The sequence below is a fragment of the Dendrobates tinctorius genome, unplaced genomic scaffold (genome assembly GCF_039654945.1).
Source record: "Dendrobates tinctorius isolate UK_male_01 unplaced genomic scaffold, ASM3965494v1 ptg000032l, whole genome shotgun sequence".
In the NCBI taxonomy this organism is placed as follows: Eukaryota; Metazoa; Chordata; class Amphibia; order Anura; family Dendrobatidae; genus Dendrobates; species Dendrobates tinctorius.
In genome coordinates, this window is record NW_027361700.1 from 37,114,506 (window position 1) to 37,136,618 (window position 22,113).

The 22,113-nt window shown below is 42.1% G+C and overlaps 1 protein-coding gene across 3 annotated transcripts in view; it reads left to right on the forward strand.

Moving 5' to 3' along the window:
* Nucleotides 1-22,113, forward strand: part of LOC141086580 (uncharacterized) — a 127,021-nt gene that overhangs the window by 61,641 nt on the left and 43,267 nt on the right. For all 3 annotated transcript variants that reach the window (XM_073572739.1, XM_073572738.1, XM_073572736.1), the window contains exons 5-6: nucleotides 476-544; nucleotides 13,695-13,816. In XM_073572739.1, coding sequence (XP_073428840.1) covers nucleotides 476-544; nucleotides 13,695-13,816 — 191 coding nt within the window. The remainder of the gene's footprint in view (nucleotides 1-475; nucleotides 545-13,694; nucleotides 13,817-22,113) is intronic.

The following is a 22,113-nucleotide window of genomic DNA, read 5'->3' on the forward strand; positions in this document are numbered from 1 at the left end:
CCGTTGAGGTGTACCTATGATAAAAATGACAGACTTCTCCATTCTTTGTAGGAGGGAAAACTTGCAAAATCATCAGGGTATCAAATACTTATTTTCCCCACTGTAATTACACCCACTGCCTATTGCCACTTCTCCTATCCTTTTTGCTGGGTGTAATTCTCTGTATGTGTTCTTATTCTCAATTACTTTGGACATCGCAGTGGGGATGGTTTTATCAGTGGGCACAGTTTTATCAAGATCGTCGCTTTATTAAGGGTCTTAGCTAATATCCATAAAATTATTTGTACCGTCCGTCAATTTTGGTCCAGTTGTCAAAGAAAAACTGAATAGCAAATTGGCAACCCTGCCTGGACAGCACTTAAAAAATAAACTATGGTCCAATACTATGCGATTGATGACTAATAAGGAAAGAGTAAAAAGTAGGATTCAATAATATAATTTGGTTTTGGTAAATAGCATTTCATTTTTTTTACAGAAGAAATTCTCGGCTTAGGGATCCTGTAACTCCTCCATATATCCCAGCACAAAAGTTTCAGTGCCCAATGTAAGTACTGAACTAGGCTTTCATATTTTAACATTAGTATTAACCTATACAAACATCCACAGAATATTATCTTCTACATATATGCTTGTACAATATACATATAAGGCTAGTTTCACACTAGCGTTTATGAGCGCAGCGACGGCCTGCGCACGGCTGCCGCTAAGCCCCGCCCCCTGCCGCGCCCCCGCCGGTAGCTCCGCCCACCGGCGCAAGACGCTGCATGCGCCCTGCGTCCCCTATCTTTATCACAGGGGGCGCAGGCCGTGCGCAGTATGCGTTTGGTGGCGCATGCGTCCTTTTGACGGTGCGCCGACCTGCACCAAACGCAACCTGCTGCAGTTTGGTTGCGTCGGCGCACCGTCAAAAAGGCGCATGCGCCGCCAAACACATACTGCGCACGGCCTGCGCCCCCTGTGATAAAGATAGGGGACGCAGGGCGCATGCAGCGTCATGTGCCGGTGGGCGGAGCTACCGGCGGGGCGCGGCAGGGGGCGGGGCTTAGCGGCGGCCATGCGCAGGCCGTCGCTGCGCTCATAAACGCTAGTGTGAAACTAGCCTAAGAGAGTAATGCTGTCCTACAGCGTAACTCCAAAGTGCTCAGAAAGAATGTCTAACCTCTCCTCTCCCTATATCCACTCCTATTACTCCATATAACCTCCCTATATCTCCTCCTATTACTCCATATAACCTCCCTATATCTCCTCCTATTACTCCATATAACCTCCCTATATCTCCTCCTATTACTCCTTATAACCTCCTTATATTTCCTCCTATTACTCCATATAACCTCCCCTATATCTCCTCCTATTACTCCATATAACCTCCCTATATCTCCTCCTATTACTCCATATAACCCCCATATCTCCTCCTATTACTCCATATAACCCTCCCCTATATCTCCTCCTATTACTCCATATAACCTCCCTATATCCCCTCCTATTACTCCATGTAACCTCCCTATGTCTCCTCCTATTACTCCATATAACCTCTCTATATCTCCTCCTATTACTCCATATAACCTCCTCTATATCTCCTCCTATTACTCCATATAACCTCCCTATATCTCCTCCTATTACTCCATATAACCTCCTCTATATATCCTCCTATTACTCCATCTAACCTCCCCTATATCTCCTCCTATTACTCCATGTAACCCCCTATATCTCCTCCTATTACACCATATAACCTCCCTATATCTCCTCCTATTACTCCATATAACCTCCCCTATCTCTCCACCTATTACTCCATATAACCCTCCCCTATATCTCCTCCTATTACTCCATATAACCTCCTCTATATATCCTCCTATTACTCCATATAACCTCCCTATGTCTCCTCCTATTACTCCATATTACCTCCCTATATCTCCTCCTATTACTCCATATAACCTCCCTATATCTCCTCCTATTACTCCATATAACCTCCCTATATCTCCTCCTATTACTCCATATAACCTCCCTATGTCTCCTCCTATTACTCCATATTGCCTACCTATATCTCCTCCTATTACTCCATGTAACCTCCCTATATCTCCTCCTTTTACTCCATATAACCTCCCTTTATCCCCTCCTATTACTCCATATAACCTCCCTATATCTCCTCCTATTACTCCCTACAACCTCCATATATCTCCTCCTATCACTCCATATAATCTCCCTATATCTCCTCCTATTACTCCATATAACCTCTCTATATCTCCTCCTATTACTCCATATAGCCTCCCTATATATACTAATATTACTCCATATAACGTCCTCTATATCTCCTCCTATTACTCCATATAACCTCCCTATATCTCCTCCTATTACTCCATATAACCTCCCTATATCTCCTCCTATTACTCCATATAACCTCCCTATGTCTCCTCCTATTACTCCATATTGCCTACCTATATCTCCTCCTATTACTCCATGTAACCTACCTATATCTCCTCCTCTTACTCCATATAACCTCCATTTATCCCCTCCTATTACTCCATATAACCTCCCTATATCTCCTCCTATTACTCCCTACAACCTCCATATATCACCTCCTATCACTCCATATAATCTCCCTATATCTCCTCCTATTACTCCATATAACCTCTCTATATCTCCTCCTATTACTCCATATAGCCTCCCTATATATACTAATATTACTCCATATAACGTCCTCTATATCTCCTCCTATTACTCCATATAACCTCCCTATATCTCCTCCTATTACTCCTTATAACCTCCTTATATTTCCTCCTATTACTCCATATAACCTCCCCTATATCTCCTCCTATTACTCCATATAACCTCCCTATATCTCCTCCTATTACTCCATATAACCCCCATATCTCCTCCTATTACTCCATATAACCCTCCCCTATATCTCCTCCTATTACTCCATATAACCTCCCTATATCCCCTCCTATTACTCCATATAACCTCCCTATGTCTCCTCCTATTACTCCATATAACCTCTCTATATCTCCTCCTATTACTCCATATAACCTCCTCTATATCTCCTCCTATTACTCCATATAACCTCCCTATATCTCCTCCTATTACTCCATATAACCTCCTCTATATATCCTCCTATTACTCCATCTAACCTCCCCTATATCTCCTCCTATTACTCCATGTAACCCCCTATATCTCCTCCTATTACACCATATAACCTCCCTATATCTCCTCCTATTACTCCATATAACCTCCCCTATCTCTCCACCTATTACTCCATATAACCCTCCCCTATATCTCCTCCTATTACTCCATATAACCTCCTCTATATATCCTCCTATTACTCCATATAACCTCCCTATGTCTCCTCCTATTACTCCATATTACCTCCCTATATCTCCTCCTATTACTCCATATAACCTCCCTATATCTCCTCCTATTACTCCATATAACCTCCCTATATCTCCTCCTATTACTCCATATAACCTCCCTATGTCTCCTCCTATTACTCCATATTGCCTACCTATATCTCCTCCTATTACTCCATGTAACCTCCCTATATCTCCTCCTTTTACTCCATATAACCTCCCTTTATCCCCTCCTATTACTCCATATAACCTCCCTATATCTCCTCCTATTACTCCCTACAACCTCCATATATCTCCTCCTATCACTCCATATAATCTCCCTATATCTCCTCCTATTACTCCATATAACCTCTCTATATCTCCTCCTATTACTCCATATAGCCTCCCTATATATACTAATATTACTCCATATAACATCCTCTATATCTCCTCCTATTACTCCATATAACCTCCCTATATCTCCTCCTATTACTCCATATAACCTCCTCTATATATCCTCCTATTACTCCATCTAACCTCCCCTATATCTCCTATTACTCCATATAACCCCCTATATCTCCTCCTATTACACCATATAACCTCCCTATATCTTCTCCTATTACTCCATATAACCTCCCCTATATCTCCTCCTATTACTCCATATAACCTTCCCCTACATCTCCTCCTATTACTCCATATAACCTCCTCTATATATCCTCCTATTACTCCATATAACCTCCCTATGTCTCCTCCTATTACTCCATATTACCTCCCTATATCTCCTCCTATTACTCCATATAACCTCCATATATCTCCTCCTATTACTCCATATAACCTCCCTATATCTCCTATTACTCCATATAACCTCCTCTATATATCCTCCTATTACTCCATCTAACCTCCCTATATCTCCTCCTATTACTCCATATAACCTCCCTATATCTCCTCCTATTACTCCATATAACCTCCCCTATATATCCTCCTATTACTCCATATATCCTCCCTATATCTCCTATTACCCCATATAGCCTCCATATATCTCCTATTACTCCATATAAGCTCTCCTATATCTCCTCCTATTACTCCATATAACCTCCCTATATCTCCTCCTCTTACTCCATATAACCTCCCCTATATCTCCTCCTATTACTCCATATAACCTCCCTATATCTCCTCCTATTACACCATATAACCTCCCTAAATCTCCTCCTATTACTCCATAAAACCTCCCTATATCTCCTCCTATTACTCCATATAATAACCTCCCTATATCTCCTCCTATTACTCCATATAACATCCCTATATCTCCTTCTATTATTCCATATAAACTCCCTATATCTCCTCCTATTACTCTATATAACCTCACTATATCTCCTCCTATTACTCCATATAACCTCCCCTATATTTCCTCCATTTACTCCATGTAACCTCCCCTATATCGCCTCCTATTACTCCATATAACCTCCCTATATCTCCTCCTATTACTCCATATAACCTCCCCTATATATCCTCCTATTACTCCATATATCCTCCCTATATCTCCTATTACTCCATATAATCTCCCTATATCTCCTTCTATTATTCCATATAAACTCCCTATATCTCCTCCTATTACTCCACATAACCTCCCCTATATATCCTCCTATTACTCCATATATCCTCCCTATATCTCCTATTACTCCATATAACATCCCTATATCTCCTTCTATTATTCCATATAAACTCCCTATATCTCCTCCTATTACTCTATATAACCTCACTATATCTCCTCCTATTACTCCATATAACCTCCCCTATATTTCCTCCATTTACTCCATGTAACCTCCCCTATATCGCCTCCTATTACTCCATATAACCTCCCTATATCTCCTTCTATTACTCCATATAACCTCCCTACATCTCCACCTATTACTCCATATAACCTCCCTATTTCTCCTCCTATTACTCCATATAATCTCCCTATATCTCCTTCTATTACTCCATATAACATCCCTATATCTCTTCCTATTACTCCATATAACCTCCCTATATCTCCTCCTATTACTCCATATAATCTCCCTATATCTCCTTCTATTACTCCATATAACCTCCCTACATCTCCGCCTATTACTCCATATAACCTTCCTATGTCTCCTCCTATTACTCCCTATAACCTCCATATATCTCCTCCTATCACTCCATATAACCTCCCTATATCTCCTATTGCTCCATATAACCTCTATATCTCCTCCTATTACTCCATATAACCTCTCTATATCTCCTCCTATTACTCCATATAACCTCCCCTATATCTCCTCCTATTACTCCATATAATAACCTCCCTATATCTCCTCCTATTACTCCATATAACCTCCCCTATATCTCCTCCTATTACTACATATATCCTCCCTATATCTCCGCCTATTACTCCATATAACCTCCCTATGTCTCCTCCTATTACTCCCTATAACCTCCATATATCTCCTCCTATCACTCCATATAACCTCCCTATATCTCCTATTGCTCCATATAACCTCTATATCTCCTCCTATTACTCCATATAACCTCCATATATCTCCTCCTATTACTCCATATAACCTCTCTATATCTCCTCCTATTACTCCATATAACCTCCCCTATATCTCCTCCTATTACTCCATATAATAACCTCCCTATATCTCCTCCTATTACTCCATATAACCTCCCCTATATCTCCTCCTATTACTACATATATCCTCCCTATATCTGCTTCTATTACTCCATATAACCTCCCTATATCTCCTCCTATTACTCCCTATAACCTCCCTATGTCTCCTTCTATCACTCCATATAACCTCCCTATATCTCCAATTACTCCATATAACCTCTTTATATCTCCTCCTATTACTCCATATAACCTCCCTATATCTCCTCCTATTACTCCATTTAACCTCCCTATATCTCCTCCTATTACTCCCTATAACCTCCATATATCTCCTCCTATTACTCCATATAATCTCCCTATATCTCTTCCTATAACTCCATATAACCTCCCAATCTCTGCTCCTATTACTCCATATAACCTCCCTATATCTCCTCCTACTAATCCTTATATCCTACCTATATCTCCTCCTATTACTCCATATAACCTCCCCTATATCTCCTCCTATTACTCCATATATAACCTCCCTATATCTCCTTCTATTACTCCTTATAACCTCCCTATATCTCCTCCTATTACTCCATATAACCTCCCTATATGTCCTCCTATTTCTCCATATAGCCTCCCTATATCTCCTCCTATTACTCCATATATCCTCCCTATATCTCCCCCTATTACTCCATATAATTACCTCCCTATATATCCTCCTATTACTCTGTATAACCTCCTTATATCTCCTCCTATTACTCCATATAACCTCCTTATATCTCCTCCTATTACTCCATTTAACCTCCCTATACCTCCTCCTATTACTCCCTATAACCTCCATATATCTCCTCCTATTACTCCATATAGTCTCCCTATATCTCCTCCTATTACTCCATATAACCTCGCAATCTCTGCTCCTATTACTCCACATAACCTCCCTATATCTCCTCCTATTACTCCATATAACCTCCCCTATATCTCCTCCTATTACTCCACATATGACCTCCCTATATCTCCTATTGCTCCATATAACCTCCCTATATCTCCTCCTATTACTCCATATAACCTCCCCTATATCTCCTCCTATTACTCCACATATGACCTCCCTATATCTCCTTCTATTACTCCTTATTACCTCCCTATATCTCCTCCTGCTACTCCATATAACCTCCCTATATGTCCTCCTATTTCTCCATATAGCCTCCCTATATCTCCTCCTATTACTCCATATAACCTCCCTATATCTCCTATTACGCCATATAACCTCCCTATATCTCCTCCTATTACTCCATATAACCTCCATATATCTCCTCCTATTACGCCATATAACCTCCCTATATCTCCTATTACTCCATATAACCTCCCTATATCGCCTCCTATTACTCCATATAACCTCCCTATATATCCTCCTATTACTACATATAACCTTCCTATATCTCCTATTACTCCATATAACCTCCCTATATCTCCTTCTATTTCTCCATATTACCTCCCCTACATCTCCTCCTATTACTCCATATAACCTCCCCTATATCTCCTCCTATTACTCCATATAACCTCCCTATATCTCCTCCTATTACTCTATATATCCTCCCTATATCTCCTCCTATTCCTCCACATATCCTCCCTATATCTCCTCCTATTACTCCATATAACCTCCCTATATCTCCTCCTATTACTCCATATATCCTCCCTATATCTCCTCTTATTACTCCATATAACCTCCCTATATCTCCTCCTATTACCCCATATAACCTCCCTATATCTCCTCCTCTTACTCCATATAACTTCCCCTATATATCCTCCTATTACTCCATATAACCTCCCTATATGTCCTCCTTTTTCTCCATATAGCCTCCCTATATCTCCTCCTATTACTCCATATAACCTCCCTATATCTCCTCCTACTAATCCTTATATCCTACCTATATCTCCTCCTATTACTCCATATAACCTCCCCTATATCTCCTCCTATTACTCCATATATAACCTCCCTATATCTCCTTCTATTACTCCTTATAACCTCCCTATATCTCCTCCTATTACTCCATATAACCTCCCTATATGTCCTCCTATTTCTCCATATAGCCTCCCTATATCTCCTATTACCAATATAACCTCCCTCTATCTCCTCCTATTACTCCATATAACCTCCTTATATCTCCTCCTATTACTCCATATAACCTCCCTATATCTCCTCCTATTACTCCATATATCCTCCCTATATCTCCCCCTATTACTCCATATAATTACCTCCCTATATATCCTCCTATTACTCTGTATAACCTCCTTATATCTCCTCCTATTACTCCATATAACCTCCCTATATCTCCTCCTATTACTCCATTTAACCTCCCTATACCTCCTCCTATTACTCCCTATAACCTCCATATATCTCCTCCTATTACTCCATATAGTCTTCCTATATCTCCTCCTATTACTCCATATAACCTCGCAATCTCTGCTCCTATTACTCCACATAACCTCCCTATATCTCCTCCTATTACTCCATATAACCTCCCCTATATCTCCTCCTATTACTCCACATATGACCTCCCTATATCTCCTATTGCTCCATATAACCTCCCTATATCTCCTCCTATTACTCCATATAACCTCCCCTATATCTCCTCCTATTACTCCACATATGACCTCCCTATATCTCCTTCTATTACTCCTTATTACCTCCCTATATCTCCTCCTGCTACTCCATATAACCTCCCTATATGTCCTCCTATTTCTCCATATAGCGTCCCTATATCTCCTCCTATTACTCCATATAACCTCCCTATATCTCCTATTACGCCATATAACCTCCCTATATCTCCTCCTATTACTCCATATAACCTCCATATATCTCCTCCTATTACGTCATATAACCTCCCTATATCTCCTATTACTCCATATAACCTCCCTATATCGCCTCCTATTACTCCATATAACCTCCCTATATATCCTCCTATTACTACATATAACCTTCCTATATCTCCTATTACTCCATATAACCTCCCTATATCTCCTTCTATTTCTCCATATTACCTCCCCTACATCTCCTCCTATTACTCCATATAACCTCCCCTATATCTCCTCCTATTACTCCATATAACCTCCCCTATATCTCCTCCTATTACTCCATATAACCTCCCTATATCTCTTCCTATTACCCCATGTAACCTCCCTATATCTCCTCCTATTACTCTATATAACCTCCCTATATCTCCTCCTATTCCTCCACATATCCTCCCTATATCTCCTCCTATTACTCCATATAACCTCCCTATATCTCCTCCTATTACTCCATATATCCTCCCTATATCTCCTCTTATTACTCCATATAACCTCCCTATATCTCCTCCTATTACCCCATATAACCTCCCTATATCTCCTCCTCTTACTCCATATAACTTCCCCTATATATCCTCCTATTACTCCATATAACCTCCCTATATCTCCTTCTATTTCTCCATATTACCTCCCCTACATCTCCTCCTATTACTCCATATAACCTCCCCTATATCTCCTCCTATTACTCCATATAACCTCCCTATATCTCTTCCTATTACCCCATGTAACCTCCCTATATCTCCTCCTATTACTCTATATAACCTCCCTATATCTCCTCCTATTCCTCCACATATCCTCCCTATATCTCCTCCTATTACTCCATATAACCTCCCTATATCTCCTCCTATTACTCCATATATCCTCCCTATATCTCCTCTTATTACTCCATATAACCTCCCTATATCTCCTCCTATTACCCCATATAACCTCCCTATATCTCCTCCTCTTACTCCATATAACTTCCCCTATATATCCTCCTATTACTCCATATAACCTCCCTATATGTCCTCCTTTTTCTCCATATAGCCTCCCTATATCTCCTCCTATTACTCCATATAACCTCCCTATATCTCCTATTACGCCATATAACCTCCCTATATCTCCTATTACTGCATATAACCTCCTTATATCTCCTCCTATTACTCCATATAACCTCCCTATATCTCCTCCTATTACTCCATATATCCTCCCTATATCTCCTCCTATTACTCCATATAATTACCTCCCTATATATCCTCCTATTACTCCGTATAACCTCCTCATATCTCCTCCTATTACTCCATATAACCTCCCTATATCTCCTCCTATTACTCCATTTAACTTCCCTATATCTCCTCCTATTACTCCCTATAACCTCCATATATCTCCTCCTATTACTCCATATAACCTCCCAATCTCTGCTCCTATTACTCCATATAACCTCCCTATATCTCCTCCTATTACTCCATATATCCTCCCTATATCTCCTCCTATTACGCCATATAACCTCCCTATATCTCCTATTACTCCATATAACCTCCCTATAGCTCCTCCTATTACTCCATATAACCTCCCTATATATCCTCCTATTACTACATATAACCTTCCTATATCTCCTATTACTCCATATAACCTCCCTATATCTCCTTCTATTTCTCCATATTACCTCCCCTACATCTCCTCCTATTACTCCATATAACCTCCCCTATATCTCCTCCTATTACTCCATATAACCTCCCTATATCTCTTCCTATTACCCCATGTAACCTCCCTATATCTCCTCCTATTACTCTATATAACCTCCCTATATCTCCTCCTATTCCTCCACATATCCTCCCTATATCTCCTCCTATTACTCCATATAACCTCCCTATATCTCCTCCTATTACTCCATATATCCTCCCTATATCTCCTCTTATTACTCCATATAACCTCCCTATATCTCCTCCTATTACCCCATATAACCTCCCTATATCTCCTCCTCTTACTCCATATAACTTCCCCTATATATCCTCCTATTACTCCATATAACCTCCCTATATCTCCTTCTATTTCTCCATATTACCTCCCCTACATCTCCTCCTATTACTCCATATAACCTCCCCTATATCTCCTCCTATTACTCCATATAACCTCCCTATATCTCTTCCTATTACCCCATGTAACCTCCCTATATCTCCTCCTATTACTCTATATAACCTCCCTATATCTCCTCCTATTCCTCCACATATCCTCCCTATATCTCCTCCTATTACTCCATATAACCTCCCTATATCTCCTCCTATTACTCCATATATCCTCCCTTTATCTCCTCTTATTACTCCATATAACCTCCCTATATCTCCTCCTATTACCCCATATAACCTCCCTATATCTCCTCCTCTTACTCCATATAACTTCCCCTATATATCCTCCTATTACTCCATATAACCTCCCTATATGTCCTCCTTTTTCTCCATATAGCCTCCCTATATCTCCTCCTATTACTCCATATAACCTCCCTATATCTCCTATTACGCCATATAACCTCCCTATATCTCCTATTACTGCATATAACCTCCTTATATCTCCTCCTATTACTCCATATAACCTCCCTATATCTCCTCCTATTACTCCATATATCCTCCCTATATCTCCTCCTATTACTCCATATAATTACCTCCCTATATATCCTCCTATTACTCCGTATAACCTCCTCATATCTCCTCCTATTACTCCATATAACCTCCCTATATCTCCTCCTATTACTCCATTTAACTTCCCTATATCTCCTCCTATTACTCCCTATAACCTCCATATATCTCCTCCTATTACTCCATATAACCTCCCAATCTCTGCTCCTATTACTCCATATAACCTCCCTATATCTCCTCCTATTACTCCATATATCCTCCCTATATCTCCTCCTATTACGCCATATAACCTCCCTATATCTCCTATTACTCCATATAACCTCCCTATAGCTCCTCCTATTACTCCATATAACCTCCCCTATATCTCCTATTACTCCATATAACCTCCCTATAGCTCCTCCTATTACTCCATATAACCTCCCTATATCTCCTCCTATTACTCCATATATGACCTCCCTATATCTCCTTCTATTACTCCTTATAACCTCCCTATATCTCCTCCTATTACTCCATATAACCTCCCTATATGTCCTCCTATTTCTCCATATTGCCTCCCTATATCTCCTCCTATTACTCCATATAACCTCCCTATATCTCCTATTACGCCATATAACCTCCCCTACATCTCCTCCTATTACTCCATATAACATCCCCTATATCTCCTCCTATTTCTCCATATAACCTCCCTATATCTCTTCCTATTACCCCATGTAACCTCCCTATATCTCCTCCTCTTACTCCATATAACCTCCCCTATATCTCCTCCTATTACTCTATATAACCTCCCTATATCTCCTCCTATTCCTCCACATATCCTCCCTATATCTCCTCCTATTACTCCATATAACCTCCCTATATCTCCTCCTATTACTCCATATAACCTCCCTATATCCCCTCCTATTACTCCATATAATCTCCCTATATCTCCTCCTATTACCCCATATAACCTCCCTATATCTCCTCCTCTTACTCCATATAACCTCCCCTATATCTCCTCCTATTACTCCATATATCCTCCCTATATCTCCTCCTACTACTCCATATAACCTCCCTATATCTCTTCCTATTACCCCATATAACCTCCCTATATCTCCTCCTCTTACTCCGTATAACCTCCCCTATATCTCCTCCTACTACTCCATATAACCTCCCTATATCTCTTCCTATTACCCCATGTAACCTCCCTATATCTCCTCCTCTTACTCCATATAACCTCCCCTATATCTCCTCCTATTACTCTATATAGCCTCCCTATATCTCCTCCTATTCCTCCACATATCCTCCCTATATCTCCTCCTATTACTCCATATAACCTCCCTATATCTCCTCCTATTACTCCATATAACCTCCCTATATCCCCTCCTATTACTCCATATAATCTCCCTATATCTCCTCCTATTACCCCATATAACCTCCCTATATCTCCTCCTCTTACTCCATATAACCTCCCCTATATCTCCTCCTATTACTCCATATATCCTCCCTATATCTCCTCCTACTACTCCATATAACCTCCCTATATCTCTTCCTATTACCCCATATAACCTCCCTATATCTCCTCCTCTTACTCCGTATAACCTCCCCTATATCTCCTCCTATTACTCCATATAACCTCCCTATATCTCCTCCTATTACTCCATAACCTCCCTATATCTCCTCCTCTTACTCCATATAACCTCCCCTATATCTCCTCCTATTACTCCATATAACCTCCCTATATCTCCTCCTATTACTCTATATAACTTCCCTATATCTCCACCTATTACCACATATAACCTCCCTATATCTCCTCCTATTACTCCATATAACCTCCCTATATCCCCTCCTATTACTCCATATAATCTCCCTATATCTCCTCCTATTACTCCATATAACCTCCCCTATATCTCCTCCTATTACTCCATATATCCTCCCTATATCTCCTCCTACTACTCCATATAACCTCCCTATATCTCTTCCTATTACCCCATATAACCTCCCTATAGCTCCTCCTCTTACTCCGTATAACCTCCCCTATATCTCCTCCTATTACTCCATATAACCTCCCTATATCTCCTCCTATTACTCCATAACCTCCCTATATCTCCTCCTCTTACTCCATATAACCTCCCCTATATCTCCTCCTATTACTCCATATAACCTCCCTATATCTCCTCCTATTACTCCATATAACCTCCCTATATCTCCTCCTATTACTCTATATAACTTCCCTATATCTCCACCTATTACCACATATAACCTCCCTATATCTCCTCCTATTATTCTTCAAGGACATTAAGTGATAAGTGTTTCTTTGCTTTATTAATGCAGAAGTCCGGATACAATTTCTCCTAATTTTTCTCATCCTGCTGAAATAAATTGTGACTTACCTTTGCCCCCACCTGAGCACCAAGATCCTTTTACACTTGAGACCCAACGATCACTAGAGGCAGGTACGTGAAGATGTGTGATATCTCTGATGAGTTTACTATCTACAATCAATATGTCACATTACTGTAAAACCATGTGAAATTGACCTTAAAGGAAAGCTATCATCAGGAAATTGCCTATTCTTTGAATCAGGTTTTGCTGTTAAATATACAGTCATATGTAAAAGTTTGGGCACCCCTATTAATGTTAACCTTTTTTCTTTATAACAATTTTGGTTTTTGCAACAGGTATTTCAGTTTCATATATCTAATAACTGATGGACCCAGTTATATTTATGGATTCAAATGAGGTTTATTGTACTAACAGAAAATGTGCAATCTGCATTTAAACAAAATTTGACCGGTGCAAAAGTATGTGCACCCTTATCATTTTCTTGATTTGAACACTCCTAACTACTTTTTACTGACTTCCTGAAGCACTAAATTGGTTTTGTAACCTCATTGAGCTTTGAACTTCATAGCCAGGTGTATCAAATCATGAGAAAAGGTATTTAAAGTGGCCACTTGCAAGTAGTTCTCCTATTTGATTCTCCTATGAAGAGTGGCATCATGGGATCCTCAAAACAACTCTCAAATGATCTGAAAACAAAGATTATTCAACATAGCTTTTCAGGGGAAGGATACAAAAAGTTGTCTCAGAGATTTAACCTGTCAGTTTCCACTGTGAGGAACATAGTAAGGAAATGGAAGAACACAGGTACAGTTCTTGTTAAGCCCAGAAGTGGCAGGCCAAGAAAAATATCAGAAAGGCAGAGAAGAAGAATGGTGAGAACAGTCAAGGACAATCCACAGACCACCTCCAAAGACCTGCAGCATCATCTTGCTGCAGATGGTGTCACTGTGCATCGGTCAACAATACAGCGCACTTTGCACAAGGAGAAGCTGTATGGGAGAGTGATGCGAAAGAAGCCGTTTCTGCAAGCACGCCACAAACAGAGTCGCCTGAGGTATGCAAAAGCACATTAGGACAAGCCAGTTACATTTTGGAAGAAGGTCCTGTGGACTGTTGAAACAAAGATTGAGTTGTTTGGTCATACAAAAAGGCGTTATGCATGCGCTGTATTGTTGACCGATGCACAGTGACACCATCTGCAGCAAGATGATGCTGCAGGTCTTTGGAGGTGGTCTGTGGATTGTCCTTGACTGTTCTCACCATTCTTCTTCTCTGCCTTTCTGATATTTTTCTTGGCCTGCCACTTCTGGGCTTAACAAGAACTGTACCTGTGTTCTTCCATTTCCTTACTATGATTCTCACAGTGGAAACTGACTGGTTAAATCTCTGAGACAACTTTTTGTATCCTTCCCCTGAAAAGCTATGCTGAATAATCTTTGTTTTCAGATCATTTGAGAGTTGTTTTGAGGAGCCCATGATGCCACTCTTTATAGGAGAACCAAATAGGAGAACTACTTGCAAGTGGCCACTTTAAATACCTTTTCTCATGATTTGATACACCTGGCTATGAAGTTCAAAGCTCAATGAGGTTACAAAACCAATTTTGTGCTTCAGGAAGTCAGTAAAAAGTAGTTAGGAGTGTTCAAATCAAGAAAATAAGGGTGCCCATACTTTTGCACCGGTCAAATTTTGTTTAAATGCAGATTGCACATTTTCTGTTAGTACAATAAACCTCATTTGAATCCAGAAATATAACTGAGGCCATCAGTTATTAGATATATGAAACTGAAATACCTGTTGCAAAAACCAAAATTGTTATAAAGAAAAAAGGTTAACATTAATAGGGGTGCCCAAACTTTTACATATGACTGTATATATTTTTTTATTTTTTTGGATTAGTTTACTCTGCCTTTAAACCAAAATAGTAATCTTCTTCCTTACAGGCAAAATGTACTGTTATATACAGATAAATAGTATAATAGCAAAAAGTGGTATCAAAAGTTAGCTTTTAATGTATCTAATATATAAAAAATATTTACCAAAAAATAAACTAAAGTGAAAATAGTGCAACACCGCACAAGACTGCTATGAATAAGCATATAATATGTCACTAGTACTGACCAACATATAGGACAAGTGTTCCGGCAGTATGAAATTAGCGACAAAATATATAAAAAGAACCTGAATAGAATCAGTCAATTATTCAGGGTGTGTATCTGTATAAAGTCCTGGTAAACACAAGCATGTAGACTGCATTAATGGTCCCACAAATATCCCCATACAAAAGGCATCACATATAAGAGGAACCCTTTCACCCAATTAGTTGTATGGTAAACGGAGTAGGTCCAAGTAGTGATGACCAGGGAAGCATACAGTTTACGAGGGTACGCTGCTCCCAACGCATCTCCTTTCCGTAGAGTTCTTCATCGGATTCATATCACCAAACTAGCCACGGTTGCCCGCTGATACGGTATAGAACATACCACAAAGCAGTGCAGCATCACGCTGTCTGCGGGCAGAGGCACTATCACGCTTAAATAACATTACTGGCAACCCCATCGGAAGCACTAAGCCAAGCTTCTGGTCAGTGAAGCTCATCAGTTGAGGGTGACACGCACACGTCACCGCCGGGTTACACGTCACTTCCAGGTGAATGCCACGTGATCACTCTCTCTATATAGCACGCTATGGGCTAAAGACAAAAGAAAGTCAGTTTTTTCTCCAGAAACGTACTAAAAAATAACGGCGCTAAACCAATTACAATACATTTTTATACATTTTTCAAAGATAAATGTCACAAAGCAGTAAATTACATGGACATACAGTGTGTAGTATCTTTGTAATATTAAAAATGTAGACAATACAGTGAAATATTATTTATTGTGATCAGTAAATGCCACACAGCTTGTCTTGTAAAAGCTAGACCTCACAGATGTTTAAGCAAAGATAAACATCTATGGTTGGTACAGTTAAACTATGAATATGGAAGAAGAAAGCAAAAGTAATTTTTGTGCATATGCATGTGTAATATGTATATGAGCATGTTATATGTATATTTTATATATGCTTGTGTAAATGTCTGTATGTGTGTATGTGTAAGTGTCCCATGGACTAATATGGTCTCTATCACCCTAAGCACCAGTGACATGGGTTCCTCTAGGACTTTGTGTGTTATTTTCTTCAAATGCTTTCCACTACATACCCTCAGAGGACACAGGAACCCCAGGTGTAAAACAATGAAGGATTCAGTTCATTTTGTGAAAATTAAGTTAACTTTACTGGTGAAACTGCTGTATCATATATTCAGAAGGTATCAGGTACAAAGCTTGGTTTTCACATCTACTGCTATACACAGAGGTACCGACAGATCGGTTTCATATGGCAACACGTTACTTGTAAATAACATTTGTGCAATACGGCATGCCTGTCTTGAACACTCCATTCTGTTTTTTATCAGTCCATTAGTGACCATAGCCCATTTCCGTGAGAAAGCTATGCCCCAGGCTGTCACGTCTATTCTTCTATAACTAATGCTTCCAAGTCCAGCCTGCACATCGCTTCTTTAGCCCCACTCCTCTAGTTGTCCCGGGTCCCCACAAACTGACAGCTCTATCTTACCACAGCTGAGCTCTCCTACCTTATCTGTTCCACTTTCCAGGATCCAGAATGTTATGGCCGTATTAATATCCAGACTGCCACTGATATAGTTACTAATTAAGGATTGCTACTTCAGAATTCTCCTTCCTTGGACACACCAAGTATGCGAATGTAATAACGTTCAGGAGAGGTATATGTTACCACGGAGCAGGCAGACCAACAGTAAAAGGGGAGGTTTATTTACAGGGGAAAATACTGGTAATACAAACAGTATAAAAGTGAATGTGATGTGAACAAATTATATCAACAGCAGAGAGACATATACAGAGTGCAAACAGTAGAAAAGTTATTTTCCTAAGAGACAAACTTATCAGTCCTCAGGGGTCTTGATTGGAGGGATCACTCTTCTCCAACGTTGGAACCGGTGCGGTGCTTGCTGTCCTGTGTCTCTGGGGTCCTCGATGTAGTCCAGCTGAAGTATGAGGGATTAACACGGGAGCCAAAGGGGTATGAGGCTGACAATATCCCCATTTGCTCCAAGCCCTTCTCTCTGATAAGGCAGCGGTGTTCTCCCACCGAGATCAGGGGCTCTGCCTTACACAGTCTCTCTTTACAGGTCACTGTCCCGTCACTGAACGCCCCTCGGTCACAGGGGAGCGTCTCAGCACATAACCCGGTCTCTCTGTGGGGGAGCATCTGGTCGAGATACGCAGTCTCTCTGTGAGGCAAAGTCTCATCAAGGAGTGGAGTCAGCAGCCTTCCTGGCAGTGCAGTACCAGGCTGCTCGTACTCACTGCCCACCGCCTGTGTCCGCGGTCTTTCTGACTCCACCGGCTGTACCCGTATCCTCTCCCCTCCTCCATCAGTGTCCTCTCTCCTCCGGTCTCTGCGCTGCTCTGCAGAAAGCACGCGCAGTTTTCCCGCTCCCAGTCCTGCCCTCTTCCTGTTCCAAGCTTCAGACCAGTCCTCTAAAGCGTCCCCCCCGGGGAACCTAATGCCCTGCTCAATGGTTCCGGGCACGGAGCTGGGAAGGCAACTCCTCCCGGGCACGGAGCTGGGAGGGCAACTCCACCTCGGCTCCTTCGGTGCTTCACCCCCTTACATTCCCCCTCTCTGTGAGCTCGCCATTCCATGGCGAGAGTTTGTGGAGTTCTTGCTGACAATCATCCAGACCTCGTACAATTTGCTGCCAGATGAATTCGTCCTGGTTGTAGCATCTGGGGGGCACACCTGCCGTTGATCGTTCAGAACGGCTCAGATCAGTGGAGGTTGTGGAATCAGCCACCGGAAAAGTGGAAGTTGGAGTTTCCTCGGTTACTTTATTATTATTTATTATTTATTTATTGTTCTAGCGCCATTTATTCCATGGCGCTTTACATGTGAGGAGCGGTATACATAAAAACAAGTACAATAATCTTAAACAATACAAGTCATAACTGGTACAGGAGAGAGGACCCTGCCCGCGAGGGCTCACAATCTTCAAGGGATGGGTGATAATACAGTAGGAGAGGGTAGAGCTGGTCGTGCAGCAGTTTGGTCGATCGGTGGTTACTGCAGGTTATAGGCTTGTCGGAAGAGGTGGGTCTTCAGGCTCTTTTTGAAGGTTTCGATGGTAGGTGAGAGTCTGATATGTTGTGGTAGAGAGTTCCAGAGTAGGGGTGATGCGCGAGAGAAATCTTGTATGCGATTGTGGGAAGAGGAGATAAGACGGGAGTAGAGAAGGAGATCTTGTGAGGATCGGAGGTTGCGTGCAGGAAAGTACCGGGAGACGAGGTCACAGATGTATGGAGGAGACAAGTTGTGGATGGCTTTGTATGTCATGGTTAGGGTTTTGTAATGGAGTCTCTGGGCAATTGAGAGCCAGTGAAGGGATTGACAGAGGGGAGAAGCTGGGGAATAGCGGGGGGACAGGTGGATTAGTCGGGCAGCAGAGTTTAGAATAGATTGGAGGGGTGCGAGAGTGTTTGAGGGGAGGCCACAGAGCATGAGGTTGCAGTAGTCAAGGCGAGAGATGATGAGGGCATGGACTAGGGTTTTTGCAGATTCTTGGGTGAGGAATGAACGGATGCGTGAAATATTTTTGAGTTGAAGTCGGCAGGAAGTGGAAAGGGTTTGGATATGTGGTTTGAAGGAGAGATCAGCGTCAAGGATTACTCCGAGGCAGCGAGCTTGTGGGACTGGGGAGAGTGGGCAGTCATTTACTGTAATTGATAGGTTCGTAGGGGGGGTCACGTGAGATGGGGGAAAGATGATGAATTCTGTTTTGTCCATGTTGAGTTTCAGATATCTAGTGGAGAAGAAGGATGAAATAGTGGACAGACATTGAGGGATTCTGGTTAGTAGGGAGGTGATATCTGGTCCAGAGATGTAGATCTGTGTGTCATCAGCATAAAGATGATATTGAAAGCCATGAGATTCTATGAGCTGTCCCAGGCCAAAGGTGTAAATAGAGAACAGCAGGGGCCCAAGGACTGAACCTTGTGGGACTCCGACAGATAGGGGGCGAGGTGAGGAGGTGGTGTGTGAGTGGGAGACGCTGAATGTCCGGTCTGTTAGGTATGATGAGATCCAGGAGAGGGCCAAGTCTGTGATGCCGAGGGATGAGAGGGTCTGTAATAATAGGGAATTGTCCACTGTGTCAAAGGCAGCCGACAGGTCCAGGAGGAGGAGGACAGAGTAGTGTCGCTTGCTCTTGGCAGTTAAGAGGTCATTGGTGACCTTAGTAAGGGCAGTTTCAGTGGAGTGGTGTGACCGGAAGCCAGATTGTAAGCGGTCGAAGAGGGAGCAAGAAGAGAGATGGGAGGACAGTTCAAGGTAGACGTGTTGTTCCAGTAGCTTGGAGGCGTATGGGAGAAGTGATATAGGGCGATAGCTAGATACAGAGGATGGGTCAAGAGAGGGCTTTTTGAGGATAGGTGTGATGGAGGCATGTTTAAAGCTTGAGGGGAAAACACCAGTTGTTAGTGATAGGTTGAAGAGATGGGTTAGGGTTGGGATGAAGACTGTGGTGAGGTTTGGGATGAAGTGGGATGGGATCGGGTCGAGTGCACAGGTGGTGAGATGTGATTTTGAGAGTAGAGTGGAGAGTCGATCTTCTGTAATGGTGGAGAAGTTGGTTTTGAAGGTGGAGGGCTGGGAAGTCGGGAGGAAGGGCTCTGGGGGTTGTTGACCAAAACTGTCCCTGATGTTATCAATTTTCTGCTTGAAAAATGAGGCAAAGTCTTCAGCTGAGATGAGTGGGGAGGGAGGAGGTGCTGGGGGGCGGAGGAGAGAATTGAAGGTGTTGAATAACTGTTTAGGGTTGTGAGACAGGGAGGATATGAGAGATGAGAAGTAGGTTTGTTTAGCTGTGGCGAGTGTGGTCTTGAAAGTAGTGAGGGACTGTTTGAATGCGATGAAGTGCTCGTTGGAGTGGGATCTTTTCCATCTGCGCTCAGCAGCCCTGGAAGCTCGCCTCAGCTCTTTGGTCAGGCTGGTGTGCCAGGGCTGTCTGTTGATTTTGCGAGTTTTGGTATGTGTAAGTGGGGCAGCGGATTCCAAAGCTACAGCTATTGTGGTGTTATATAGAGCGGCAGCGTCATCCGCATTGTGTAAGGAACTTATATCTGTAAGAGGGAGGAGGGATTCAGAGAATGAGTGTAGGTCAAGGTGTTTAAGATTCCTGCGAGGGTGTGAAAGTTTGTGGGGTGGGGATTGTAGACATGGAGTGAAGAGGGAAGAGAATGTGAGCAGGTTGTGGTCAGAGAGAGGAAGAGGTGAGTTAGAGAGGTTAGATAGGGAGCAGAGGCGGGTGAAGATGAGGTCCAGTGTGTGGCCATCTTTGTGGGTGGCTGTAGAAGACCATTGAGTGAGGCCGAAGGAGGAAGTGAGAGATAGAAGTTTAGTGGCAGCTGAGAGGGAAGTGTCAATGGGGATGTTGAAGTCGCCCATGATGATAGTAGGGATGTCCGCGGAAAGGAAATGAAGTAACCAGGTGGTGAAGTGGTCAAAGAAGGTGGTGGCTGGCCCTGGGGGGCGGTAGATGACAGCCAGTTGGAGGTTGGAGGGGGAGTAGATGCGCACAGAGTGCACCTCAAAGGAAGGGAGGGTAACAGAGGGTGGCAGTGGGATTGGGGTGAAGGAGCAGGTATCTGACAGGAGAAAACCAACTCCTCCACCATGTTTGCTGCTGGGGCGGGGGGTGTGAGAAAGGTGGAAGCCGCCATACGAAAGTGCAGCAGGAGAGGCTGTGTCAGAAGGGGTGAGCCAGGTTTCGGTGATGGCAAGGAAGGAAAGTTTGGTAGTAACAAAAAGATCATGGATGTAGGAAAGCTTGTTGCAGACAGAGCGAGCGTTCCACAGAGCTCCTGTTAGTGGGACTGGGGAAGCGGGGGCTGGGTGAATGGGTATAAGGTTGGAGAGGTTACGGAAGGTTGTGATAGAGTGTGGATGGGAGGTAGAAATGACTGTGGGAATGTGGTGAGGAGGACCAGGATTTGGAGAGATATCACCAGCAGTGAGAAGGAGCAGAGAAAGTGTTAGCAGGTGGGAGTAGGAGAGGGCATGAGGGGGCTGTCTGTGTTTGGAGACAGAGGATTGTATGTTAAGGAACAGTTTTGAGGCGGAGGTGAGGTGGATGGGGAGGATTGAAGAAGAGATGAACAGTTCCTTACTAGGAGTAGGGATTAGGGGAATTAGCAGAAAGTGAAGGATTATTGGGGTGAAAGTGAAAACAAACAGAAACATTGTTTACAGTGACTGTGTCCAGTTACCTTCAGGTTCAATTCTGGTTTTAATTCTTAAATTAATCTTCACACTTCTACAACACACT